We start from the raw sequence: 23,334 nt of genomic DNA, 5'->3' as shown, positions 1-23,334 counted from the left end.
GGTTTTACCACAAACATGCCACAAAGAGGAACAATTTGTGTTCACTGTGTATGCAAAATCCCACAGGGCCTGTAGGACAGAGCTATTCCGCCTGGCCTTCAATTTGAATTAGCCTGATCCTCCATTCCCTTTTCCCTTTACTTTTTCTATGAAGAAACCCTTCTGGGACCCCACATTTAAACTCTTCCCTGGTCTCCTTGTTGGCCCCAGCAGGACTAACTTGGCCAGTTAGCCCTGGCGATCAATTGATGTTTACTGAACTGGATCCCCGTCCCCCCCAATGACCCTGAATTTTTTAATTTTGTTGACATTGATGCTGCATTTATGTTGTATTTTATGCTGTTTTTAGCTGTTTTTTAAGTCACATTTAATCAATGTTTTATATTTGCTGTTAGCCGCCCTGAGCCCAGTTTTTAAACTGGGAAGGGTGGGGTATAAAAAATAATAATGAGGTCATTAGTAGCTGCCAGAATGGGACTTTTGGAAAAAAAAAACTAGGACTATTAGAAGGAGTATTTAGAGGTCTACTAAAAGGTGCTGTGTACTTTACCTGGCAACAGAACAACCTCCCCTGCTAATCTTAGCACACAGATTATGCTAGCAGATGATTCCAGTCACATGATGTCAGGTGATGGGCAGGTGGCTGTGGTTTAGGGAAAAACCACAGGCCACATGCAAGCCTAATTGGGCCTGGAGGCCAGAGGAGCTTCACAACTGCCATAAGAATGCCATGTGTTGCTGCTGGCAGTGTTGAACCAAGATATGGAATGGAGATGGTGGAGCCATATGGTCCTTAACCTCAGGCAGCAAGATGCCTTGAGCTACCTCTACCCACAGCCTCACCTGGCTCCAGAAGGAGGAGAAATAAAGCTGTATGTCATCTGCATATTGAGGATAATGCACTCCAAATGCCACACTTCAAGGGGCACTGTCCCCTAGTGGTTTCACAAAGAGGATGAGAGTTAATATGGAACCTTGCAGAACCCTGAAGGGAAGATGCAATGGGGTTGAACAGAAATTCCCCAGCACCTCCATCTGGAAACAGCTGTGTAGGTAAGAGAAGAACCACTGCAATACAGCCTGTCCACACCCAACTCAGGCATCCTCTTCAGAAGGATACCCTGGTTGATAGTCTTGGAAGCTTCGCAACATGTTTTCATGCACACTGGACCACTCTCAGCTTTGAGCTGCAAATTTAAGCAATTGGGAGATCTGATTATTATTTTTATTTATTTATGATGTTATCATATTAAAGAGTTTAAAATGTTCATAAATATTAATAAATCTGTCTGATGGCACAAGACCAGACCATGATGAATGTGCCCTCTCAAACCAGTTGAGTATGTAAACACTCCCCTTTTTTACAGAGCAGCAACAAGAAAACAATTCCCTTGCCATGAGCTAATAACAGACTTTAAACATGAGGAGCAAAGATAAAGCCAAGGCCTGTATGCTTATTCAGTGGGTAAAGAAAGTCTACTAGGTGTATGCTATGAAAGGGGTTAAGCAGGCAAGAGTGATCAAAGGTGCCATAAAGTCTTGATGAGAACTGAGTTTTTAATTCCTGGATTGAAAACTGCCACCATAATCAAGGCTTACTATGAGGCAGAGTCCACTGCCACTTAGTACTGTGACTTGTTTACAGTACCAGTTGAGTATGCTGTGCAGAATGGGTTTTTTTTCGCTTACTGATGAATGGCCCTAACCAGCCCACTCCCACACATTTTGTGAGGGAACAAAGCTTCCCCCTCCAGTTTTTAACACACCCCTTGCTTCTTTTCTCTTTACCGCAGTAAAAAAACTGAGCCCATCCGGTCCATTGCTCCTGCTGGATACCCCAAAGAAGGCACCTACCACCCCATCTATATCATCCCAGACCAGATGGAGCAGTGCATTTATGCAACCGAGGTAATGAATATATTCTCACCCCTCCAACCTGCCCACTCTGTTACCCTGTAACTAGCTTGGGGTCAGAGATGCCATACAGATCAAATGGTCATGTAAGGTTCTTCCCCCAGGTTCACAGCTGATGGTATAACTATACATAATCCAATAGCAGAATCAGAAAATGTGCCAGTTCTGTCATGCCCCAGGACTCATGTTGTCAACTTATTAAACACAAGCAGGGCCCCACAACAAAACGTTGCCTGTTCCAGGGGGAAGCAGCCTTCGAAGCTCTGCCTGCTCAGGCAGGAGATTGCCCAGAGCAAGTGTTGGCTGATAGAAGATTGAGTGAATGGGCGCATGCCTTTACAGCCATACCTTGGATCCCGAACACCTTGCAAGTCAAACGTTTTGGCTCTTGAACGCTGCAAACCCAGAAGTGAGTGTTCCGGTTTGCAAACGTTCTTTGGAACCTGAATGTCCGATGGGGCTTCTGCGGCTTCTGGTTGGCTGCAGGAGCTTCCTGTAGCCAATCGGAAGCCATGCCTTGGTTTCCGAACATTTTGGAAGTTGAACAGACTTCTGGAATGGATTCCGTTCGACTTCCAAGGTACCACTGTATATCTTGGCTTCCTTTTCTCTATCCACCTTTTCAAGACAAATAATTTCACGCCTCCCTCCCATCTTTCATTTTCTGCCTCCTTTCTTATTTTTAACAACAGTCACGCCTCTTAGCCAGAGTTGCAGGTAAAAAACCAACAGGAATACTTGCTGAAGCAATGTCATTTGGCTGTATGCAGCTGCCGCTGTGCAGCCTTCCAATGAATGCAGCCACAGTCTTCTAAGACTTTAAAAATCTGCCTGAGTTAACCGCAGCTGCTGAATGATATCTGAGCAGTTTCTTACTATGCTTTAGGAATAAATTATAAATTGCTAGAGAATAATCTTTTCCCTTGAAAAATATTACATCATGAAATACACTGGAAATCAAGAACCATCTACAGTTGTTGTTTTTTACTAGCTTGAAAGCCCTAAAGTGGCTCTGCAGAACATCTTTACCACTAGACCACATCTCAAGGGGCAACTTCCTTTTCAAGGAAAACACTTTTAGGGTAGAATTTTATGAAAATCTTAATGTCACACTAATCCACACAGATTTTTTTTCTAATCCCCATCTTGCACTTCAATTTCATTGAAAAGCAAGTTATTTTTTTACTGGTTCCGCTAAAAATATGAAAAATTCTCACATATTATTCATATTATCATATGCATATACATTCCAGGTTTCCTAAAGTAACCAGCACATATTTATTGTATGTATATGTTTGTGTAAATATGTCTCATACATACATTTTGCATACAATTATTTGGGCTTTTGAAAAACAGCAACACGACAATGCATGAATGGCTCTGACATAGGCACTCAATGCAAAGGCGCTCCAACGCAGGAACTGCCAAATCATGTGTAAATCCTCTTGCATCTCTGACCACTTTCTGTTAGCCCCGAATTGCTCAGAGCAATGCCATTGCAATTTTCTGCCAAGATAGCACACATCTCCCTGAAGCTGTAGTTCACTGCTCCTTGCTCTGCATCCAACCTGCATGCTCTGTCCTTGGTCCTGACACCTTTGCTCATCATCCCTGATTCTTGCTTCGGATTGCTACCTGCCAAGCTACCTACTTGACTGATGCCGTGAACTCTTGAGATATAGTGAGGGATTATCCATGTTAACAGTGTGAGAATTAAAACTAATGGAAACAAAATCACACTTTCTAATACACTAAATATTGTGCAAACCAAATACAACTACAGTGGTACCTCGGGTTACAAACACTTCGGGTTACTGACTCTGCTAACCTGGAAGTAGTACCTTAGGTTAAGAACTTTGCCCCAGGATGAGAACAGAAATGGGAGGCCCCATTAGCTAAAGTGGTACCTCAGGTTAGGAACGGTTTCAGGTTAAGAATGGACCTCCAGAACGAATTAAGTTCATAACCAGAGGTACCACTGTATGCCATTGATATATTTTAAAAATATACAACCATGTCATGTTTCTTTATTCAAGCCCTGCAGAAAACAACATACGTAAGGTATTCAATCTTGGTGCTGTAACTGATCTTTGAAAATATTTTTAAGGTTGAGGCCAAAGTGCCTATGAAAATGGAAATGTTTAGGCAACAGGTTCTGAGTTTCCAGTTTTAAAGTTTGGCTACCCTTCAACTGCAGTCCTTGTTTTGGTCATTCAGTGTAAAATTCTAAAAGGCATTTCTGAGAGCTGGTGGTATAAACAACATTGGAGATGTGTATCTGACTGAGCTAGTCTCATGTGATTGCTGTCGTGAGGTCCACCCTGTCACTCCCCAAACTTGTACACCAAACAAATCTCTGCTCCAAAGCTTTTTCCATCTTTTTCCACAAAAATAGCCAAGGTGTTCATCCCATTGGAAGCCACAGATTGCAATAACAAATTTAATCCTTCCTCCACAGAGTTGAAATGGATTACTTTATCCCAGGCTTCCTCAACCTCAGCCCTCCAGATGTTTTTGGCCTACAACTCGCATGATCCCTAGCTAGCAGTACCAGTGGTCAGGGATGCTGGGAATTGTAGTCCCAAAACATCTGGAGGCCCAAGGTTGAGGAAGCCTGGTTTAGTCACCTTATAGAAAAGAGGAGTGGGCAAGAGTGTTACTAGTCTGAAACCCATCCAGTAAGTTTTTAAACTGAATGGTTTTTTTCATGCATCCATGGCCAATTAATCTCAGCGAGCCCATTTGATAAGCATTACAGGCAATGGTATTATAAACTAGTAGACTTGATTGGTACTACTGTGCTTTGGCTGAATAACATTCTATGTCCCTTTAAACGTGTTTGTGGGAGGGAGGCTATTGGTTTTTCCTTGTTCTTGTTTTTATCGTGTATTTTGGGTTCTCATTTTCTACATTTACGTGAACTGCCCTGTGATCTTTGGATAAAGGGAGGTATACAAATTTTAATAATAATGATAATGATAAACCTCTGAAAGTTGATGGCTAGCAATAATAATGTATTTCATTATTAGCCTACGGGCCAAAAGGAATGATCAATATCATTTTGAAGGATTAAACAAAGTAGCCTTCCCCCCCATGCCTATGACCCTAATAAAATTATTAGTCATAGTGACCATCAGTAATGAGTAGCTGCTAACATAACACCTTGTGTTTTAAAAAAAGAAAACATGTAATATTCATTTTGGGGCTATACATTGCACATTGCCCCAAAGGGGTTCAAATTGACCAGAAAAATCCTTAAGATAATGAGAAAATTGAAGGCAGGGTATCGCTGAAAAGATGCTAAACAAACTTTAAATCTTGTTTTTTAGATTTTACTTATGGGCTCAATCATTCAGAGTCTGAGTTTTGCTCTACCTTCTGCACATCATACATCTGTGCCCTATTAAGTATTATAGGCAAGTGCTTTACAGTATAGTCTTAGAGAGATGTGCACCGAATCCTGAGTTTTTGCCAAGGGATCATTACATGCAGGAACAAACAAATCAATGGACACCCTCAGCATAGGGTGATGCTGGATGGATTTCCCTGTTTTGTTCAGGAAAGTTAGGCAAGACATGGAAGCTGTTGAAGTAAAACCAGTAGAAAGGTATAATGTGCAACACCAGATTAAAATGTGTGATCAGTTTCAGCATATGTGAGAAAGCAGTGGTAACATGTCTTTATTTGGGGTTATCTATATGTTGACTTGGTAACCCTTCTGTTAAAATTCATCTGTGGGTCAAGAGAGGGGAACTGAAAACTACATTTTGAAGCCATAGAAACTATAATTCCCTGGTGTTTTGTGTATGATGTGATCAACTATTGTCTTTACCTTCCATGGTACAGTCATCTCTCAACTTACACAGGGGTTATGTTCCAGGGCTAGTACTTAAAGCCAAATTTTCATATAGTCAAAACACACTCCCTGCACCTCCAAACACCTCTCCCAAGGCCACATGCACTCTCCCAAGGCTGCTGTACACTCTCCCTGCACCTCCAAATGCTCTCCCAAGGCGAGTGCAATGGTGGGTGGGATTGCCAATGGTCCGCCCCCCCCCCAATGCCCACCCTGTTTTTTATTATTTTCGGCCAAACACGCAGTGCTGAATTCGCACAAGTTAAATGTTAGTTGCAAGTTGACTGTACTTGAAAGATAGGTTAAACCTATCAGGTCACACGCACACACACACACCCAAAGTGGTGGATGTTCTGAACAGATTGGACAACGTAATTATCTTTGGAAGGATACCAATGGACCAAGCCATTGAAGACACAGTTAAAAGGATGCATTCGCCAGGTGGGACAAAAGGATTCAGTTCTTGTAAAGAAGCATTTATCAGGTATCATACTCCTGCGGATTATGGAAGTCCATGCATTTGTTAACTATGAAACATGACTGATGTTACAAACAACTGGTTTATCTAAGCCAAACGTGATAAAGTGGGTGTGAGGTGCATGGCAGACATGTTTCAAAACACATGAGTAAAATCTATTCAGTTCTGTGACTAGAACTGGTGAGGCAAGCTGGATAGTGGTTTTTAAAGGCGCAATAATTTGGGTAAGAACATTACTACAAGTTTCAGGCAGAGAGATCCAAACATAAATGAAGTACTAGGATTCTCAAATTGCAAGTGAAATGATCTTCTACCCTTAACAGAATGGCACAAGTCATAGCTAAAGGAAGAACCATATGCTGATGACAGAGCTCTGCTTGGATAGATGATTTGACTGCATAGGGTCATCATTTGTCATTTAGAGATATTCTGGACCATTTGGCCCACTCAGACCATTTCCTTTGTCATTAGTGATGTGCTGTTTATTTATCTTTTTACACAATTAAGGCTGCATTCTTATACACACCTACCTGGAAGTAGGATTGCAGCGGTGTTTTGTTTTGCAGAGTGGCTGGGGCATAAATAATCAAATCAAAAATCAAATCAAATTCATTGTTAACAGCCATGATGTTAATAATTTTACTAGGGTTGTAGGTTTGTTTGTTTTTTAAGCTACTATGTTTAATCCTTCCAATTGGTATGTTGTAATGGCCAGCGGCTACAAGCAAGGCAAACCTGACTGACTGATATCAGCCACGCCACTTTCAGATCTGTGGCCAAATTGGCCGTTTTCTGAGATTGTTCTCTTATACTGGGGGGGGGGGAGTGGCTCTCAATATTATCTGAATATACAAGCCCCCTCCTTGATGTTAACTTCTAATTAATTTGGACATCAATGGGGATTTTGTGAACGGTGAACAGGTATTGACTGATGGCCAAGACCTAGAACAGGCTGTAGCTCACACACCTGGGATCGCACCCTTGTGTGATGCAGCCGGTTCTGGGTATGTTCAAAACTTGCTATTGGTGAGTTTCACAATTTAACATTATGGGGCAGGAAACACACAGGGGCCAAAAGTGGCTACCTGGCTTTCCACTATAGCAGCAGAAAGAGGTTTATTATACAAGTTAAATGTGCATGGCTCCTTTTACACTGATGTGATAGATGAGTTCTACAGGAAGTCTCGACGGTCGAGCTCTTGTACAAATAATGTGGGTAAGCCAAAATAATTATTTATTTTCCTTGATGCATGCCTTGAATGGATAAAACAATTTACCCATCCATAGTCATACTTTTGCTGAGATTAAACCTTTCAATACTGGTTCAAAGTGATGTAATTTCCTTGTAGAAATATGTGTAAGTAGCAGAATAATACAGGAGTCTAATTGTCACAGACAAGGATGGTACAAAAGCTTCTGTTAAATTTAAAAAAAAAATGCAAGCCTTAACATTTCAGGATCAAGAATCTCAACATGAAATTCTCCATCCGTGAATAGAGTGTATACTGGAACAGGTTATACCTCCCACTTGCTCCTGGCAGAACAATGTGAATCAGCAAACTTTATCCCTTGTGGTAAGAGGCAAACCCATGCCCTGCAGTTCTGGTCCTGCCTGTTCCATGGGGACAGGACATGCGCAAGGCTCCCCCCATCACCATGCATTAATTTTTTAGTGCAATGCCTCAGAATTTGACCCACATTAACCCTGATATGGAGAAAAAATACCTACCAGGCCTCACTAGGGCTGGGAGAACTGGGAAAGGCATACACAGCCAAGACATCAAGGAGAGCCCAATGTAAGGCTCAGGTGTGTTGAAAGAGGCAACAGCCCGTGTCCATTCTAGAAGATGTAGCATCCTGATCAGAGGGTGGCACCTCCAATCACTCATTGCCCACTGGCACCAAACCCATCTGAAGCATGGCAGTCATTCCTTTCTCAATGTTGTCTTTGGTTTTGGTTTTATGGAGTTCTAGTTTTCTATGTTGTTTGTATTTTTGTGTGTAATGCATTTTGTGGATTTGATTTGATATATAATTGTTGTAAGTTGCTTTTAGTTTATTTTCCCCCAAAAATAAGATACATAATTTTAAAATAAGTAGAGTGAAGCTCCGCAGGAGTAGGCAGAAGGGCTGCTATGCAGCATGAATTATGGTCTTTCTCCATCCAGGGATTGTATAACCACTCATGTATCAATGGCCCAGCAGTCTGAGAGCTCTGCCCATGGAGATCCTTAGTGGTGGGGATGGCCCTGGGGTACCTCCCCTACTGGACAGAGAAGAACACCCAGGAATGAAATTCCTGCTCCCCTTTTTCAGACAGATGGCTTTTTTTGGCCCCTAGATCAAAGTGGTGTCTGGTTCTGGAGCAAGTGGTAGACCCTGCAACCTGGAAATTCCCCATCCCGTCTTGGCCATATAATTCCTCTCCCCAATGCCTTCAGCCATAAACAGGGACTGGTGCTCACCCCTCATGTATAAGGAGTTGTCAAACATATGGAAACACTCCCTTCCTCAGCAATGGAGGATGCACTCTTGGGCACTATACTTCCCAAGGATGGGAGAGAACAAAGTTCTTGTAGGCTTTTGCTATCTCTATTTTTTTCTGGGGAACATCTATCCTTATGGCCAGTGATTTCCCTCAGGAGAACAAATGTTGCACACAGGCTTGCTGAAGCTTTCTGAGGCTGATCACTTTATGGTTCCAAGGTCAACCTTACTCTAGCACTCTGTCATTTGGGGAGGAAGCTCTGGGGGAAGTGTTGGTAGAAACCAAGATAAAAAGAAACCTTGCCTTCTGTCCAAGGAGGAAAAGAATGTATGACCCGTGAGGTGTCCTATGGCTTCCTTCACCCCTTGTACACAATTCTGATGCAAGGAAACCAGAGGTTCCAAAATAGAACCTAGACCACTACTGCTAAGCCCACCCCCCAGCAAGTATAGAACAGGTAGAATACCTCAGCAGTCATAAGCTCAAAAGGAGAAATCAACTGTGGCTGAAATAATCAGGGAAGGCTCTCCCTTAGGAATTGACATGTTCTCCAAGGGACAGGTTTCTTCTCTTAAAAAGGATTCATCAATTGACTCAACAGTTAAGGTTGTGTGGTTAATGTAAGATATTATGTTAACATTCATGTTGTGTTTGTTTTCATGTTGTGTTTGTTGAGAGGTGTCATGTTATAAATTTAGTTTCAATACTGTTGTGTACTCAAAGCACCTCTTACCTCTCACTCTCTGTATCAGCATGACTTCAAGGTGTAGCCATTTCCTGCTCCTTCTGGGGGCACAACTCATTGTTCCACAAGGGGGTGGGTGGTTGCTTTGACAGCAATGAACCTTCAAACTTCATTGGAAGAAGTATGTAACAAAGACATCCAAGATTCATCTTCAGCTTTTGGGGAGGTAGCTACTCCAACAAGTCATTTCTCCTTAAGCCTAGAAGACAACATTGCCCATCCACAGTGTTATGTTAGCTTCTGTTTGAATTACAAGGATGACTTTTGAGAACATCTCTGCCAGAGGTACCTGCTTTATGCCTAGAATGTCCTGAAGATGTTGAATCATCAACTGATGAGAAAACACCTTCACAGTAGTACCAATGCTTCTTTCTCCATCAGTGGAAGAGCAGGTTGTTCAGATGCAGAGGATGTGGGTCCAGGAGAATAGTGTCAATGTATATACAGGGCAATAGCCAGTACATGTACATCATCAGCAACAAAGTGAGCAGTTTTACCTCAAGATTCCTAATGAAAGGAGCAGAAAGAGCAACTAGCCTAATATATCCACAGTTCTACTTCCTATGCTTTCTCCAGCCCAGCTGCTTTGAAAAATTAAAAAAGGCAAAAAGCTATCTTAATCATCCTCTTGTTGACCAAGGCATCTAGTTTTTGGACCTGACGAGGGTATGCTAAGCCCACCTGTGTGACAATTGGGGGGGGGGCTTTGGCCCACAGAGCTTTTAGTGCAGAGCAGCTTGAGTCCTGGGCTTGAGACTCTTCCTGGCCCTCTTTTTCTCTGTTAGGGCTTCAGGGAGCTTTTTTCCCTGGGAGTTTTATTGTTTTGAAGATTATTTCCAGCTGTAGAGTGACAGTTACACCAGCTTCATTATATCCACAAATGGGGGAGGGCACACACCCTCCTCTCATCAGAAGGAATAAAGTTTGCTGATTTACATGGTCCCATACATCAGAGCAAGCAGCAGGAGTGACCCACCCAGGATACGCTCCATTCACCAAGGAACCTCCACGGTAAGTCCAAGGTTTTTCTCTCCAGCTTGGCTCAGGTGTCCCTCCAAATGATGTGCTAAAATCCCTCTTGGGACTGTAGGAGGCAGACTGTGTAAGAAAAATTGATTGGAGACTGTCTCTAGGAACACTACACAGCCTCAGCTGAAGAGGGCAGGGGGTTCAAACAGGCAGATGAGCCAAGGCGTACTGTGGGAAGGTGAGCCCTTCCTCCTCCTAAGTCATTGTTTACCCAAACACACAACTGTAAGGTAGCATCAACTCTGACCACATCAGTTATCTTTTCTTTCTCACATCTTGCACATGGCCAAGCAATACCATACCACCTCAGGCCAGAGCCCAGAGAGCCAGCACAGTGTAGTGAGACTGTGGTAGCTCCCATGAGTATAGAAACCCATCTCTCTCTCCCCCCCCCCCCTGTTTTGTTTTCTTCCCCTCTTTTCCTAGGGTTGAAGCTTTAAACTTTGCAGGCTTGGGGTGTACACCAGCAGCATTATCTTTCATTTATAGGCATTTTTAAACTATGGCATCTTCAGAAGAGACTCTTTTGTGAGCTGCTCATAGCCCTGGCAGAAAAACAAAAGACCTCTGTCTCCAATAGTCTCATTTTCCTCCCTGCCAGAAACCATTGGAAAGGAAGATTTCACAGGCTCTGTTCACAGCCAAATCAACATTTTATCATTCAGGCTACTTGATATCAGTCTAAATGGGGTAAAGTGGTCCAGAGATGATCCCAGCAGCATCAGTGTCCCTAAAATCATGGCAACGGCTCTGGGGGTCTCCTCAGGGCCAAGTAGGAGGGAGGTGGTCTTGGTTCCCTGAAATATGGAGAACACTCAGTTACACTAGCTGTTGTGGACTACAGGTCCCATAAGCACTGGGAATTGTAATCTAAAATATTTGGAGGTTGGCATAAGGCCAGCTCACATGAAAGAATTTGTAAGTTCACCAATGAAATGTGTGTAATATCCCTTAGCACAAAGTACTAGCCCCCCACCCCCGCCAAAAAAGACTTGCTATTGGAGGGTACCACTCAGAAGAGACAAGCCCACAAGACCAGAGAGGGAAGAGGGTGGGACTGTTGTATTATTGTCTTAGTTCCAAGAATGAGAAGGAAGACAAATGTATTGTGAACTTAAGAAGAAGAAGAAGAAGAAGAAGAAGAAGAAGAAGAAGAAGAAGAAGAAGAAGAAGAAGAAGAAGAAGAAGAAGAAGGCGGCAACTTGCAAAACCCAGATCTTTTGAATGGGTGTTAAAATGGAACTGGACAATTTCATGAGATCAAGAGCTGTAAAAGGCATTTGTGCCAATAAGGATAAGGCTGTCATACAAGAAAGGACATCAGTTTTATTCCATTGAAAAGTGTTCTCAATATCTGATCTTGCCAGATGATCAGAAGCATATTGAGAATAGTGATCACTCTACTATGGGAGCACTAAATACATGGCTCTGCATCTCTCAACTATCTACTATTCCAGTTGCAAGAGAAAGTCATACATAAACATATCTTTTAACAGCAGTAGGGTCCTTTACTTTACCTTATACTTTTCAGTCGTACCTTGGTTTTCGAACAGCTTAGTTCTCGAATGTTTTGACTCCTGAACTCCACAAACCCGGAAGTGACTGTTCAGGTTTGCGAACTATTTTTTGAAGCCGAACGTCCAACGGTACTTCCATGGCTTCTAATAGCTCCTGCAGCCAATCTGAAGTCGCACTTTGGTTTCTGAACATTTTGGAAGTCGAACGGACTTCCAGAACAGATTCCGTTTGACTTCCAAGGTACAACTTTATTGACTTTCTATCAGGCAAATTAGCCCACTCACTGTAAAACATTCCAGCATTTCCTCACCTGAGGAAGATAGTTTCAAGGGAAAATCCAGCGTATGTTTCATGTACCTAAGAACACACTTAACAGCTTGCCATCCCATTTTGGTTGGGTTAGCTACCACCCTACTGAAGACACCTACTGCATAGCAGATGTTAGGTCTGCTCCACTGAGATAGGTACAACAAACTACCTATTGCTGAATGATAGAGATAGAGATCTGGTGAGGACAAGATGGTTGGACAGTGTTCTCGAAGCTACGAACATGAGTTTGACCAAATTGCGGGAGGCAGTGCAAGACAGGAGTGCCTGGCGTGCTATGGTCCATGGGGTCACGAAGAGTCGGACACGACTAAATGACTAAACAACAACAACAAGAGATCTGGTTACTCAAAGTTTGAGTTCTCCTCAGATTATAACCCTTTGAGGAAACCAGCCTCTACTGGAGCCCTTGCTCCTTTGCAGTTCTTCATATTCAATCTCTCTAGTAACTGAACAATTTCACCCTTCTGGCTGAGCAGAAAACATCATTGGTTCTGTGCACTTATACCCCAAGATAGGTGTGCACACGTCCTAAATCTTTTACTTTGAATTTCAGAGCTAGCTGAGTGGCAAAGCTTTTGACCTGCTTCTCAGTCTTCACAACGTATAAAATATCATCCACAAATGATAAACAATATTCATGTTTGTCTCCTGACCCCTTGATATACATGCAATTGTCTGCCACACTTCTCTTGAACCCAAGAGTTTGCAAAGTACTATCCAGGCATTAATTCCAGTTTCTAGCTGACTGGCATAAACCATAAATGTTGTTTAGTCGTTTAGTCGTGTCCGACTCTTCGTGACCCCATGGACCATAGCACGCCAGGTCACGCCATGGACATAGCACGCCAAACCATAAATAGCGTTGTGCAATTTGTACAACTCCCCTGGATTTCCAGTCTCATAAACCTGGTGCTTGATCAATGCAGATCAATTCCCCCTCTGTCTTACTGCAACTGTACCACCTTGTGGGAAAACATGTCAAGCATGGCATGGGGAAGTTCCATACAATCTGTGTACACTGACTCTTAAAGCCAAGTAGTCTCCTTCCCCTGGCTCACAGGTTACCTGCTGAAATCAGAGCTTTTACAAGCAAATCCATTACCATCCAGCAATTTAAGCCACTTTTCTCAGTGACACTCTGTTGGCTGTATATGAAGGTACACCTTTCAAAGGTTAGAAGATTATCACAGTTGGGTTTCTTTCTGTCCAATCCAATTTGTGGCATAATTCCTAAGAATATGTCCTCAAGCCCACAGCAAATTCTCCTTTTCACCATTCTCAAGATCCAGTCTTGCCACCATTGTCTTCAGACTCAATATCCATAGAGAAAAGTGTCAAACACGCTACATTAAGATGCTGAATTCCAGGACAGGTCCTTGTGGAAGAGATCCTGCATTATTTGTTATCTGCAAGGTACGTACATGCAGAAAGGCTTCAATAGCATCTGTAACAAGGCAGATAAAGTCATGCATTCTAGAAGTCCACAAGGTGCTCCAGGAAGGCAGCTTTCTGGGCCTTGCAATCCTGGATTTTTGTGCAAGAGGGATGCTGGGCATCCAAACGGCCATCATTTCTTGGTGTGGTATTGCAGAATACCTTTGCCTCAGAAGACGCGGCATTTGGGTGTGTGGTACTATCAGCTACTCTACGTTAAATTTATTAGCTCAGTTTGGGAAAGCTTAGTGGAAAAAAATTGATTGAACTCTTTCTTAAAATGCATTGTCACCTCTTCTTAGGCAGAGGTGACTTGCTTCGGTATGGTCCACCTCTTGCAGTGGCACCTGAGACCCTTCCCTCACCTCTGATTTGTCCTCCAGTTCTCTCAAGTGCTGCTCCAACCCTCCTATAGGAAGCTGCCTTATACTGTCAGATAATTGGTAGATGCACCGCAGCACTGTGTCTTTTTTGGGGGGGAACCCTGTTAAGAGTGGTTATTCCTCAGACTGGCTCTTCTCATTCAGGACAGAGACAAGGAGGGACCATAAGGAGGGAGGAGAGCCCTTCTTCAAGTTCTGCTGTCTTCTTCCCAATGTCTGTCTTCATTATTAAAATTTATGCTTATTCAGGAACTAATAGTTAACAAACTAGGGTTCTTGGAGCTTTTGGGAAGAGCTCCCTCTGGGAGGCTGCAGAAAGGGGCAATATAGTGTTCCTAGAGGCAATCTCCAAACAATTTCTGTTAGGGAAATCAACTGTACTCCTGGCCTCAGAGGCATTTAACCTCATCTTTTGGCGTGGCACCTGAGAGGATGTGAGGACGTCAACTCACAGGTGAGTACACACAGTTGGCCATCCCCTGACATTTACTGCTGGGCTGGGGAGTTCTATATATATATAGAAACTCCCTTTTCTTATTTACACCTTGAGCCGAACTATTTGCTCATATGGAACAACTCTACAGCACCAGCTTTGAACTGAAGAGAGAACTGAGAATACTTTAAATATATCTATTCTACCTTGTAAGATGATGGTTAAACACCTCTCTGCCCCCAGTACCCCTGCACCAGTGGGTATTTTTTCAGTCATCCTGGATAGGTAGGTCAGTTGTACATGAAAAAAAAGATGCAAGAATCACAATATTCATTATCTGCCCAAAATTAAGAAAAGCCAAAAATTTCACAGAGATCCAGGTTTTAGAAATGCCAAATGGCTGCTGTTGCAGGGCTGGTGGTACCCGGAATCTGGACCCCCTTCCCGTGCCTGCAAGCCTCCTCCCTCCTTATCTTGGGCTGGTTTGCCGGTTTGCTGGTGACGCAGCTCTTGGTCCTTACAAAGTTTTCCTTCAGGGAGCTGGGAATGTGAGCAGCCGCTGTTGTGCATTACCTTCTCTGTGGCATTTTGCGCTGGGCAGGGCAAAGGACTGGAGGCTTATCAGTGGCTTCTCCAGGAAAATCTTGGGTGAGCAACACGCCAGGCACAGCAGCAGTCTACCTGGGGATCCTATCTGGCATGATGATTAATCTAGACTTGGCAGGGATAATTCCTTCCTTGGAAACATGTTCACTTAGATTTGGGGAGGGGGGGAGGGCAAAAAGGCAATACTTAGTCATTGTGTTCTGTTCTAACCCTTCCTCCCCTTCTCCTTCCTTTTTCATATTCATTTTTAGGTCTGAAGAAAACCCTTCTTCCAAGCCTTGGACTCTACCACCTGAAATTTATTTTAATTTCCCTCCAAATTCTCAGCTAAAGGAATGTTTACAGAGCAGACTGAATGGACTCCTGGAGCAGCCAATGTCTTATCATTATTAATTTTTGATCTATATAGTATTATAAAAAAGACTCCTTTTTTAAAGGAAAATATTTAATATTTATTCTTGCTGCTATATTTTTTAATTTTTGCATCGAGAGCAACAGACTGACTCAGAATCTTAGGAAGTGATCCCTGGATTGGAAAGTGTTTGAAAGTCAGAGCTGGGTTTTGGAGAGGTTTGTTTGGGTTTTCTCTTGAAAGGGGGAAAAAAAGAGGATGGAGGCTGATTTGGGAGAGGGGGGGGAGGGAGGCTCCCCTAGGATTGTCTAATCTGGAGAAAAGGCAGGTCCTTTTCCCACACAAGTGCCAGGAATGAAGCAATTTTTTTCATGTTCCTATTTTTTATATGTTTTTAAACTGTTGTCGGTTCCCCTTCCATTTTGTGGGCTCTTCATCTCAGCCCACGGTGAGACTTCTCTCTCTCTCTGAAGGAGGGGAAATGCCCTTTCGTTCAGCCACCGGAGAGGTACAGAAAAAACAGGAAGCTATGATGGATTGGATTTGAATTATGCCTCACCTTTCAACTGCAAAAGAATCCCCAAGGTGCCTTTCATTGAAAAGGGAAAAAAATTAAGAAAGCACAGTGCACATCTGTTGGCTTGATGTGGTTGCAAAGAAAGGAGGAGGAGAGGATATGCGAAGGGGCAGCCAGGTGAGATACTCACCTGCAAAAGAACCCTCTTGCTAGCCAAAGGAGACCGTGCTGCTGCTCTAACACTGCCAGTAGTAGTTCCTGAAGAAGCATTTTTCAACTGGAGGAAATGGTATGGTCGCGCCACTCTTATCACCATACAGGGGCAGCATTTATACAAGGCAGGAAGCATGTGGGAGACATTTTAGTCTTTCTCCCTCTGTAGTGAAAGTTCCCTGGTTGGTTGGTTTTAATCAGAGACTGGGAACCTCTGGTCCCCAGGCTGGGTGTGACACTCGGAGGCTTCCCAGGACCTCTCTTATCTGGCCCCACCCTCTCTCCCTCCGTTCCATGGTGGTGGGGGTGGGAAGCAAACAGCAGCTCCTAGGGGCCTGGTGTGAATCATGGAATATGGCTTGCAAAGGGCTGAAACAGATTCCCTGTCACTCTTCTGAATAATTCGGGAGGAAAACTCAACAAAACTCATAGGATACCGTTGTCCTTCATTATGAAGCAATACATCAAGAGAAGATTCTGTTTAACAGGACTTTGTGTCCTTGGGGTGAGTTGCTTTAGAAGGCTCACCCCCACCCCATCTGTACTCCCTCCACAAGAACAATGCTGCCCACCCCCGGTCACCCATGCTGGACCAAAAGCAACATGGAATATAAAAGCGCACTCTGACAAGAGATTATTTTTGGCCATCAGGTCAAAATGGAACCCATTGTGGTTTATGTGACCAATTGGATGAACTTCGTGATTGCTTATTTTGCTTTTTGAATTTTCTAAACACATTTTGAGAGATGAACTTCTTGTTCTGTTACCTCACAAATGGTCAACATTTTTTTTCCAATAATGGTAAGTATTTTTTATGCAAAAAGGATGAAGTGAGTGGAATCATGCTTTGGTAGCAACTAAGTCAGTTTACTACAGCTGCAGCAACCTATTCATTCCATTAAATGTTTTTATGTTTTATTGTAATTCTGTTGGTGTCAGCCGCCCTGAGCCCGGTTTTTGACTGGGGAGGGCGGGGTATAAATAAAAATTTATTATTATTATTATTATTATTATTATTATTATAAAAAAAAGATTGACTGCAATCCTAGACTTGATTACCTGGGAGTAAATCCTATTGAAATCAATGGCTTTTACTTCTGAGTAGTTGTGTAGGATTGCAGTTACATTTTCAGCCTCTGATCCTAATGTCACAGATTTTAACAGAAATATTTTGGGATGCATAGGAGTTCTTGTTCCTTTTTAAACTGTTCCCCTCCCGCCCCATGTTTTTCTTTTTTAATTTAATAACACAATAAATGTTGTGTACAAAACAGACTGCTGGAGATGCTTTATATACATATTTAAGTTGTACATACTGTATATTTATAAGTGCCATGTTTATATATCTTTCCCTACCCTCTGTGACTTTTCTTATGTATGGTCCTTTCTCTCAAAAGAAAGTTATATAAAATATCTATTTTGCTCAGTGAAACTTAATCTGCCTGAAGCTGTTTTCTTCCACTGTTTTGCTTCATTTTTACACCACACTTTTACACAACCACCACAACCAGGTGGAACTTTTAGGATGGCTGTGACAGACACAAGCAGCCGAGCCTGTGCCAACTGGCATCCCAATTTATTGCACTGGGCAGCAAACTAGCTCAAGATGTTTTGCCACCCAAAGCGCTGGCACAATGGCAATCTGAGAGGCGCAACCCAGACTGAGACTCCTCACATCGTCATCACCACAGAGTTTGTGGTCTTAGTATTCATTGACATTGCCAAGGATTCCAGGGTGTGCCCTCCCATTTTGCATAAGGCTGTTTAAGGGACATCTCTAAATATGCTGCCACCCCAAGTGGCTGAATACATTGTTTGTTGAGTTAGGCCTGCCCTCAAGGGAGACCTCCATGCCCAGTCAGGTCCCTACCCACCACACTGAAAAATAGGCCACAGGTAGAAAGCCACCAGGTGGCGCTGTGCTTAAACCACTGAGCCTAGGGCTTGCTGATCAGAAGGTCGGCGGTTCTAATCCCTGCAACGGGGTGAGCTCCCGTTGCTTGGTCCCAGCTCCTGCCAACCTAGCAGTTCGAAAGCACATCAAAGTGCAAGTAGATAAATAGGAACCGCTACAGCGGGAAGGTAAATGGCGTTTCCATGTGCTGCTCTGGTTTGCCAGAAGCGGCTTTGTCATGCTGGCCACATGACCTGGAAGCTATACGCCGGCTCCCTCGGCCAATAATGCGAGATGAGCGCGCAACCCCAGAGTCGGTCACGACTGGACCTAATGGTCAGGGGTCCCTTTACCTTTACCTAGAAAGCCACCTAGGTGGTTGGCCTTCCATGACTCCCACCATCCCTAGCCTCGGGCCATGCTGGGTGGGCTTGATGGGAGTCCAGTAATATCTGGAGCTGAGGCTCCAAGACTTTGGCCACCTCATGAGAAGAGAAGACTCCCTGGAAGAGACCCTGATGTTGAGAAAGATGGAGAGCACAAGGAGAAGGGGATGACAGAGGATGAGATGGTTGGACAGTGTTCTTGAAGCTACCAACATGAGTCTGACCAAACTGTGGGAGGCAGTAGAAGACAGGAGTGCCTGGCATGCTCTGGTCCATGGGATCACAAAGAGTCGGACACGACTAAACAAACAACAACAACAATATATGGAGGACCACAGGTTCCCCACCCCCTAACGAGGGGGGGGGAGAGCCCTTGTGAGTAGCAGGAGACTCAGAGGTCTCACACTCACAGAAAGAAACCAAGCACAATATTTGTGGGAGACAGGCTGTGGCATCATCAAACAGGAATGCCTTTCCCTGAACCAGCCCACCCTAAGTTGCAAAAACAGTTTAACAAAGCTAATGAAACATCCCTGGTAGATGCCCACTCAGCCTCCAACTATTTGCAAAAACTTGCACAATGTTTCACAGAAGGACATTCCACAGGACCCAGTTCCTTGCACCTCTCGGGAGTTAAAGGATCTGGAAGATCAGGAGTAAGCAACCTAAGGCCCGTGGGCCGGATGCAGCCCAATTGCCTTCTCAATCCAGCCCGCGGATGGTCTGGGAATAGTCATGTTTTACATGGGTAGAATGTGCCCTTTTATTTAAAATGAATCTGTGGGTTATTTGTGCGGTATAGGAATTTGTTCACACACACCCCCCCCCCCCGCAAAAATAGTCCTGCCCCCCACAAGGTCTGAAGGACAGAGGACCGGACGCCTGCTGAAAAAGTTTGCTGACCCCTGTGGAAGATGTTCCTAGCTTTCATCTACTGCCTGACACTTGATAACCACACATGGCTTTTCGTTCTTTGGTGGGAAGGGCAAATAATTTTTCTTCCTGCTGACAGTCAGTTTGTCCACTATTGTAGTAAATGGGGGGGGCCTCTTCACAGTAGGGATGGGAGAACATTTGACTCTACACGGCCAGGTACCCCTGAATAGAGGCCCCTTGGAGATGAATTGGCTCCCTGCTTCGCTAAAGCTTTGTCCCCTTAACCCCATCCCCAGGAGCAGAGCTCCCTGAACTAACAGAGGAAAGTGTTAATGGGGAAACCATAAGGCAGGCAAGTGAGAAAGGTGCTGACCTGCTAGCCCTGGGGCAGCTGTTTACAAGCAGCTGTCAACACATGGCTGAGAAATGAGTGTGTCCACTCAGGGGGTGGGTCATGGCTGTCAATGCTTTCAGATGGGCATGCTGGGAGTCAGGAAGTTGGCGCTCCTATGAAAGGAATGTTTAAAAAATATATAAAAATATAGTCATTGGTCTAGTAAAAGCTTTTCTCCCCCAGTGACTGGGTTTAAATACAGCATCACATGCTGGTAAAAGGGCGGCGGGGGGGGGAAGGGAACCAGTCACCACCTTATCACCATCAGATAGAATTAGAGCAATCAAAAATGACACATGGTTGAGTTCCATTTAGCATCCAGGAAGGACACATTTAACCTGTAAAAACCACGCCTAGAGAGAGCCAGAGCTCCAAATACCAGGAAGCAAGCCAGAGTCTGGCCTGCCGTGCCTTCTGAACCCAGGCTCCTGTACAAATTGGATGGGCCACTGTGAGGCCTTGGGCAGTTAGCCACATCTGCCTAACAAGGAATGGTGCAAAGGTGCTAAAAATAACGAAGATTGATTATTTATTATTATTTTAAAATATATCTTACCTTTCAAAATATCTTACCTTTCTTCCATCATGGAAACTGAAGCAGAGTCCATGTGGTTCTCAGGCAGTTTCCACTCCAGGCACTGCCCAGACCCAGGGCTGCTTAGCTTCAGCAAAGTAACTTTAGCCTCAGGTGACTTCAGATCGTGCTCAATGGTGCACGCTAAGTGCCTAACATTTTAAAACAATGTTTTGTGTAAATGAAGAGGAGCAGCCTGAACAGCTTCAGTTAGCAACACTCATTACTGGGCTTCAAGTGTCGTCTAGATGTTAATCCAATTTACAGTTATAAGATCCTTCGTAGGCAGTAATATTGTCTTCCATCAATACGGTTTTAACAGTGAGTCCGTAAGTTACTGTGGAGGGCAATTCCAGATCCACACGTCCTTCCATAGTGGGGACATAGGTTTCTGGGCAGGAATGGATCACAGTGAGGGTTTGCCAAGTGTGCCTTCCTCTTAGCACGATTCTCCCTTGCATCCTGAGTTTGAGCGTCTTCAAAGCCCATGACACCTTTGGTCAAGGCTGTTCTCCAACTGGGGCGCTCGCTGGCCAGGGTTTCCCAATTGTTGGTGTTTATACTACATTTTTTCAAGATTTGCCTTGAGAATGTTTTTAAACCTCTTTTGTTGACCACCAGCATTACGCTTTCCATTTTTAAGTTCGGAATAGAGTAGTTGCTTTGGAAGACGAGAATCAGGCATCCGCACAACATGACCAGTCCAAGGAAGTTGATGTTGAAGAATCATTGCTTCAACATTGCTTCATCCATCTAACACAAGAGCTGTTGCTTCCTCAAACACAAAGCGTCTTACACGTTCACACCTTTAAAGACGGCATAAACAGAACTGCATTGTTCAAAAATTCAAAGGAAAATATATACTAAAACAGGGGTCAGCAAACTTTTTCAGCAGGGGGCTGGTTCACCATCCCTCAGACCTTGTGGGGGGCCAGACTATATTTTGGAAAAAAATATGAACAAAATCCTATGCTCCACAAATAACCCAGAGGTGCATTTTAAATAAAAGGACACATTCCACTCGTGTAAAAACATGCTGATTCCTGGACCGTCCGGGGGCCGGATTGAGAAGGCGATTGGGTCGCATCCGGCCCCCGGGCCTTAGTTTGGGGACCCCTGTACTAAAACATACCATTGGTCCAGCTATTCCATAAGCACCTAAGAACAGCCTGCTGGATCAAGCCAATGGCCTGTCTAATCCAGCATCCTGTTCTCAGTGGCCAACCCAAAAAGGGGCATCTCCTCGCCCTACATGCAGGTTGTGGGGCTTGAACCCGGGGCCTTCTGCACGCAAAGGAGGTGCTCTCTATCACTGACCCACCACAGCCCTTCCCCACAAATGGCTCAGCAACTCCTCAGTGCTTAATTTCTAAAATAAGATGAGCTGGGTTCAAACAAGGCTGGACACTTGATCTGCAGAGCTAGGAGCTGTCACCCTAATCCCAAATATGTTGGGGTTAGCTGCAAATACTCAGTATTACAGAAAAAGTGCTCAGAACACACTTAAAGGATGAGTTGCACATTTATTGCTTGATGCTGCAATGAGCCAGCACTGATCGAACTTTCGAATCAGTCAAGCACAGGGCATTTCAATGGAGTCAGTTCACAAGTTCAGCTTCAACTCAGCAAGCAACCTTCCTGCATGTGTGAGTCAGATCCCAGAGGAACGTTTCTGCCACTTTCGATTTTCTGGAACTGAACCATACCTGAAGTTAAGAAAGTCTGATTTCTGACAATGTTACCAGGGGCCCATCTTAATAAAGCTGATTTATTTAATAAGTCTGCATTCCCATGGCCCATCTTAATACACACACACACTTTGCAGTCACCCAGAGAGACCCTGAAGATCATTCCAGCAGTGCCCCCCAGTGTCTCAACAATGAATCAAAAGTCATTCTATCATGAAGTTCCAAACTGAGCACAATTCTGTTCCCTGACAGATATAAATTGCTGCTTTCGATTCACTGCTCTCCCTAATATCCCTTGATGTCAACCCTGTTTAGGGAAGTTTTCAATGTTTGAAGTTTTATTCTGTTCTTAGTCCTTTGTTGGGAGCCGCCCAGAGTGGCTGTAGAAACCCAGCCAGACAGGTGGGGTATAAATAATAAAAATGATGGTGATGGTTATTATGTCCAGGCTTAGAAAGCCTATCTAGCTACATTTCAACAAAGCAAGACTACCATCAACCTGCTTCTAAAAACAGCAAGTTTCCAGATTTTATTGTTGCATGCTAGGGGGGAAAGTATAGGCAGCTCTGAACAAAGAAGCCCAAAACAGAGAAGGTGGTCAAAACTGAAGTGGCATTCAAATGTCCTGAAGAAGTTCTCCTGCCAGTGTCTATCCCCATGGACTTCCAGATGTTGCTGGACTACAAATCCCATCATCCCGGTCCATTGACTAAGGTGAAGGAAGCCACGGTCCAACAACATGTGGGAGGGCCCCCATTCCTAATCTGTTAGCTTTCTATTGACACCAAACTAGCCAGCAAACCTCAAATGGGGAGATGGGAGGTACAGAGCCCTAATTATGAAGTGTGCATGCACACAAAAAGAAGTGTGCATGCACACGAAAGCTCATACCAATGGCAAACTTAGTTGGTCTCTTAAGGTGCTACTGGAAGAATTTTTTTATATTTTGTTTCGACTACGTCAGACCAACACGGCACCTGTAACTAGCCCTAATTATAATTTGTTTCTGAGGAATAATTTGTACAGATTTGCATATCATTTAAATATTTCTATCCTACCTTTTGTGCCAAAGCACTTGAAGGCAGCTTACGGAACAAAACATAAAAATCCACTTAAAAAACAACAACAAACCCATTAGATCCGAAACATCAGTAAACAGGCATCATTTTAAAAAATCAAGACACAGCCAGCAGCAAGAAACTACAAATGCCCTCTGATATAGTCTG

At 43.7% G+C, this 23,334-nt stretch overlaps 1 protein-coding gene across 2 annotated transcripts in view; it reads left to right on the top strand.

The window, feature by feature from the left end:
* Positions 1-15,588, top strand: part of DLL3 (delta like canonical Notch ligand 3) — a 111,230-nt gene extending 95,642 nt beyond the window's left edge. The window contains exons 8-9 of one of the 2 annotated variants that reach the window (XM_035116867.2): positions 1,794-1,908; positions 15,466-15,588. In XM_035116867.2, coding sequence (XP_034972758.2) covers positions 1,794-1,908; positions 15,466-15,471 — 121 coding nt within the window. In that variant the 3' untranslated portion in view covers positions 15,472-15,588. Of the gene's footprint in view, positions 1-1,793; positions 9,477-15,465 lie in introns of those variants that run through there. The other variant, XM_035116866.2, reaches the window with a different exon arrangement.
* The last annotated feature ends 7,746 nt before the right edge of the window (positions 15,589-23,334 follow it).

This window comes from Zootoca vivipara, chromosome 6 (genome assembly GCF_963506605.1).
Source record: "Zootoca vivipara chromosome 6, rZooViv1.1, whole genome shotgun sequence".
In the NCBI taxonomy this organism is placed as follows: domain Eukaryota; kingdom Metazoa; phylum Chordata; class Lepidosauria; order Squamata; family Lacertidae; genus Zootoca; species Zootoca vivipara.
The sequence above is the reverse complement of the archived record's forward strand: the minus strand, read 5'-3'. Positions and strand labels throughout refer to the sequence as shown.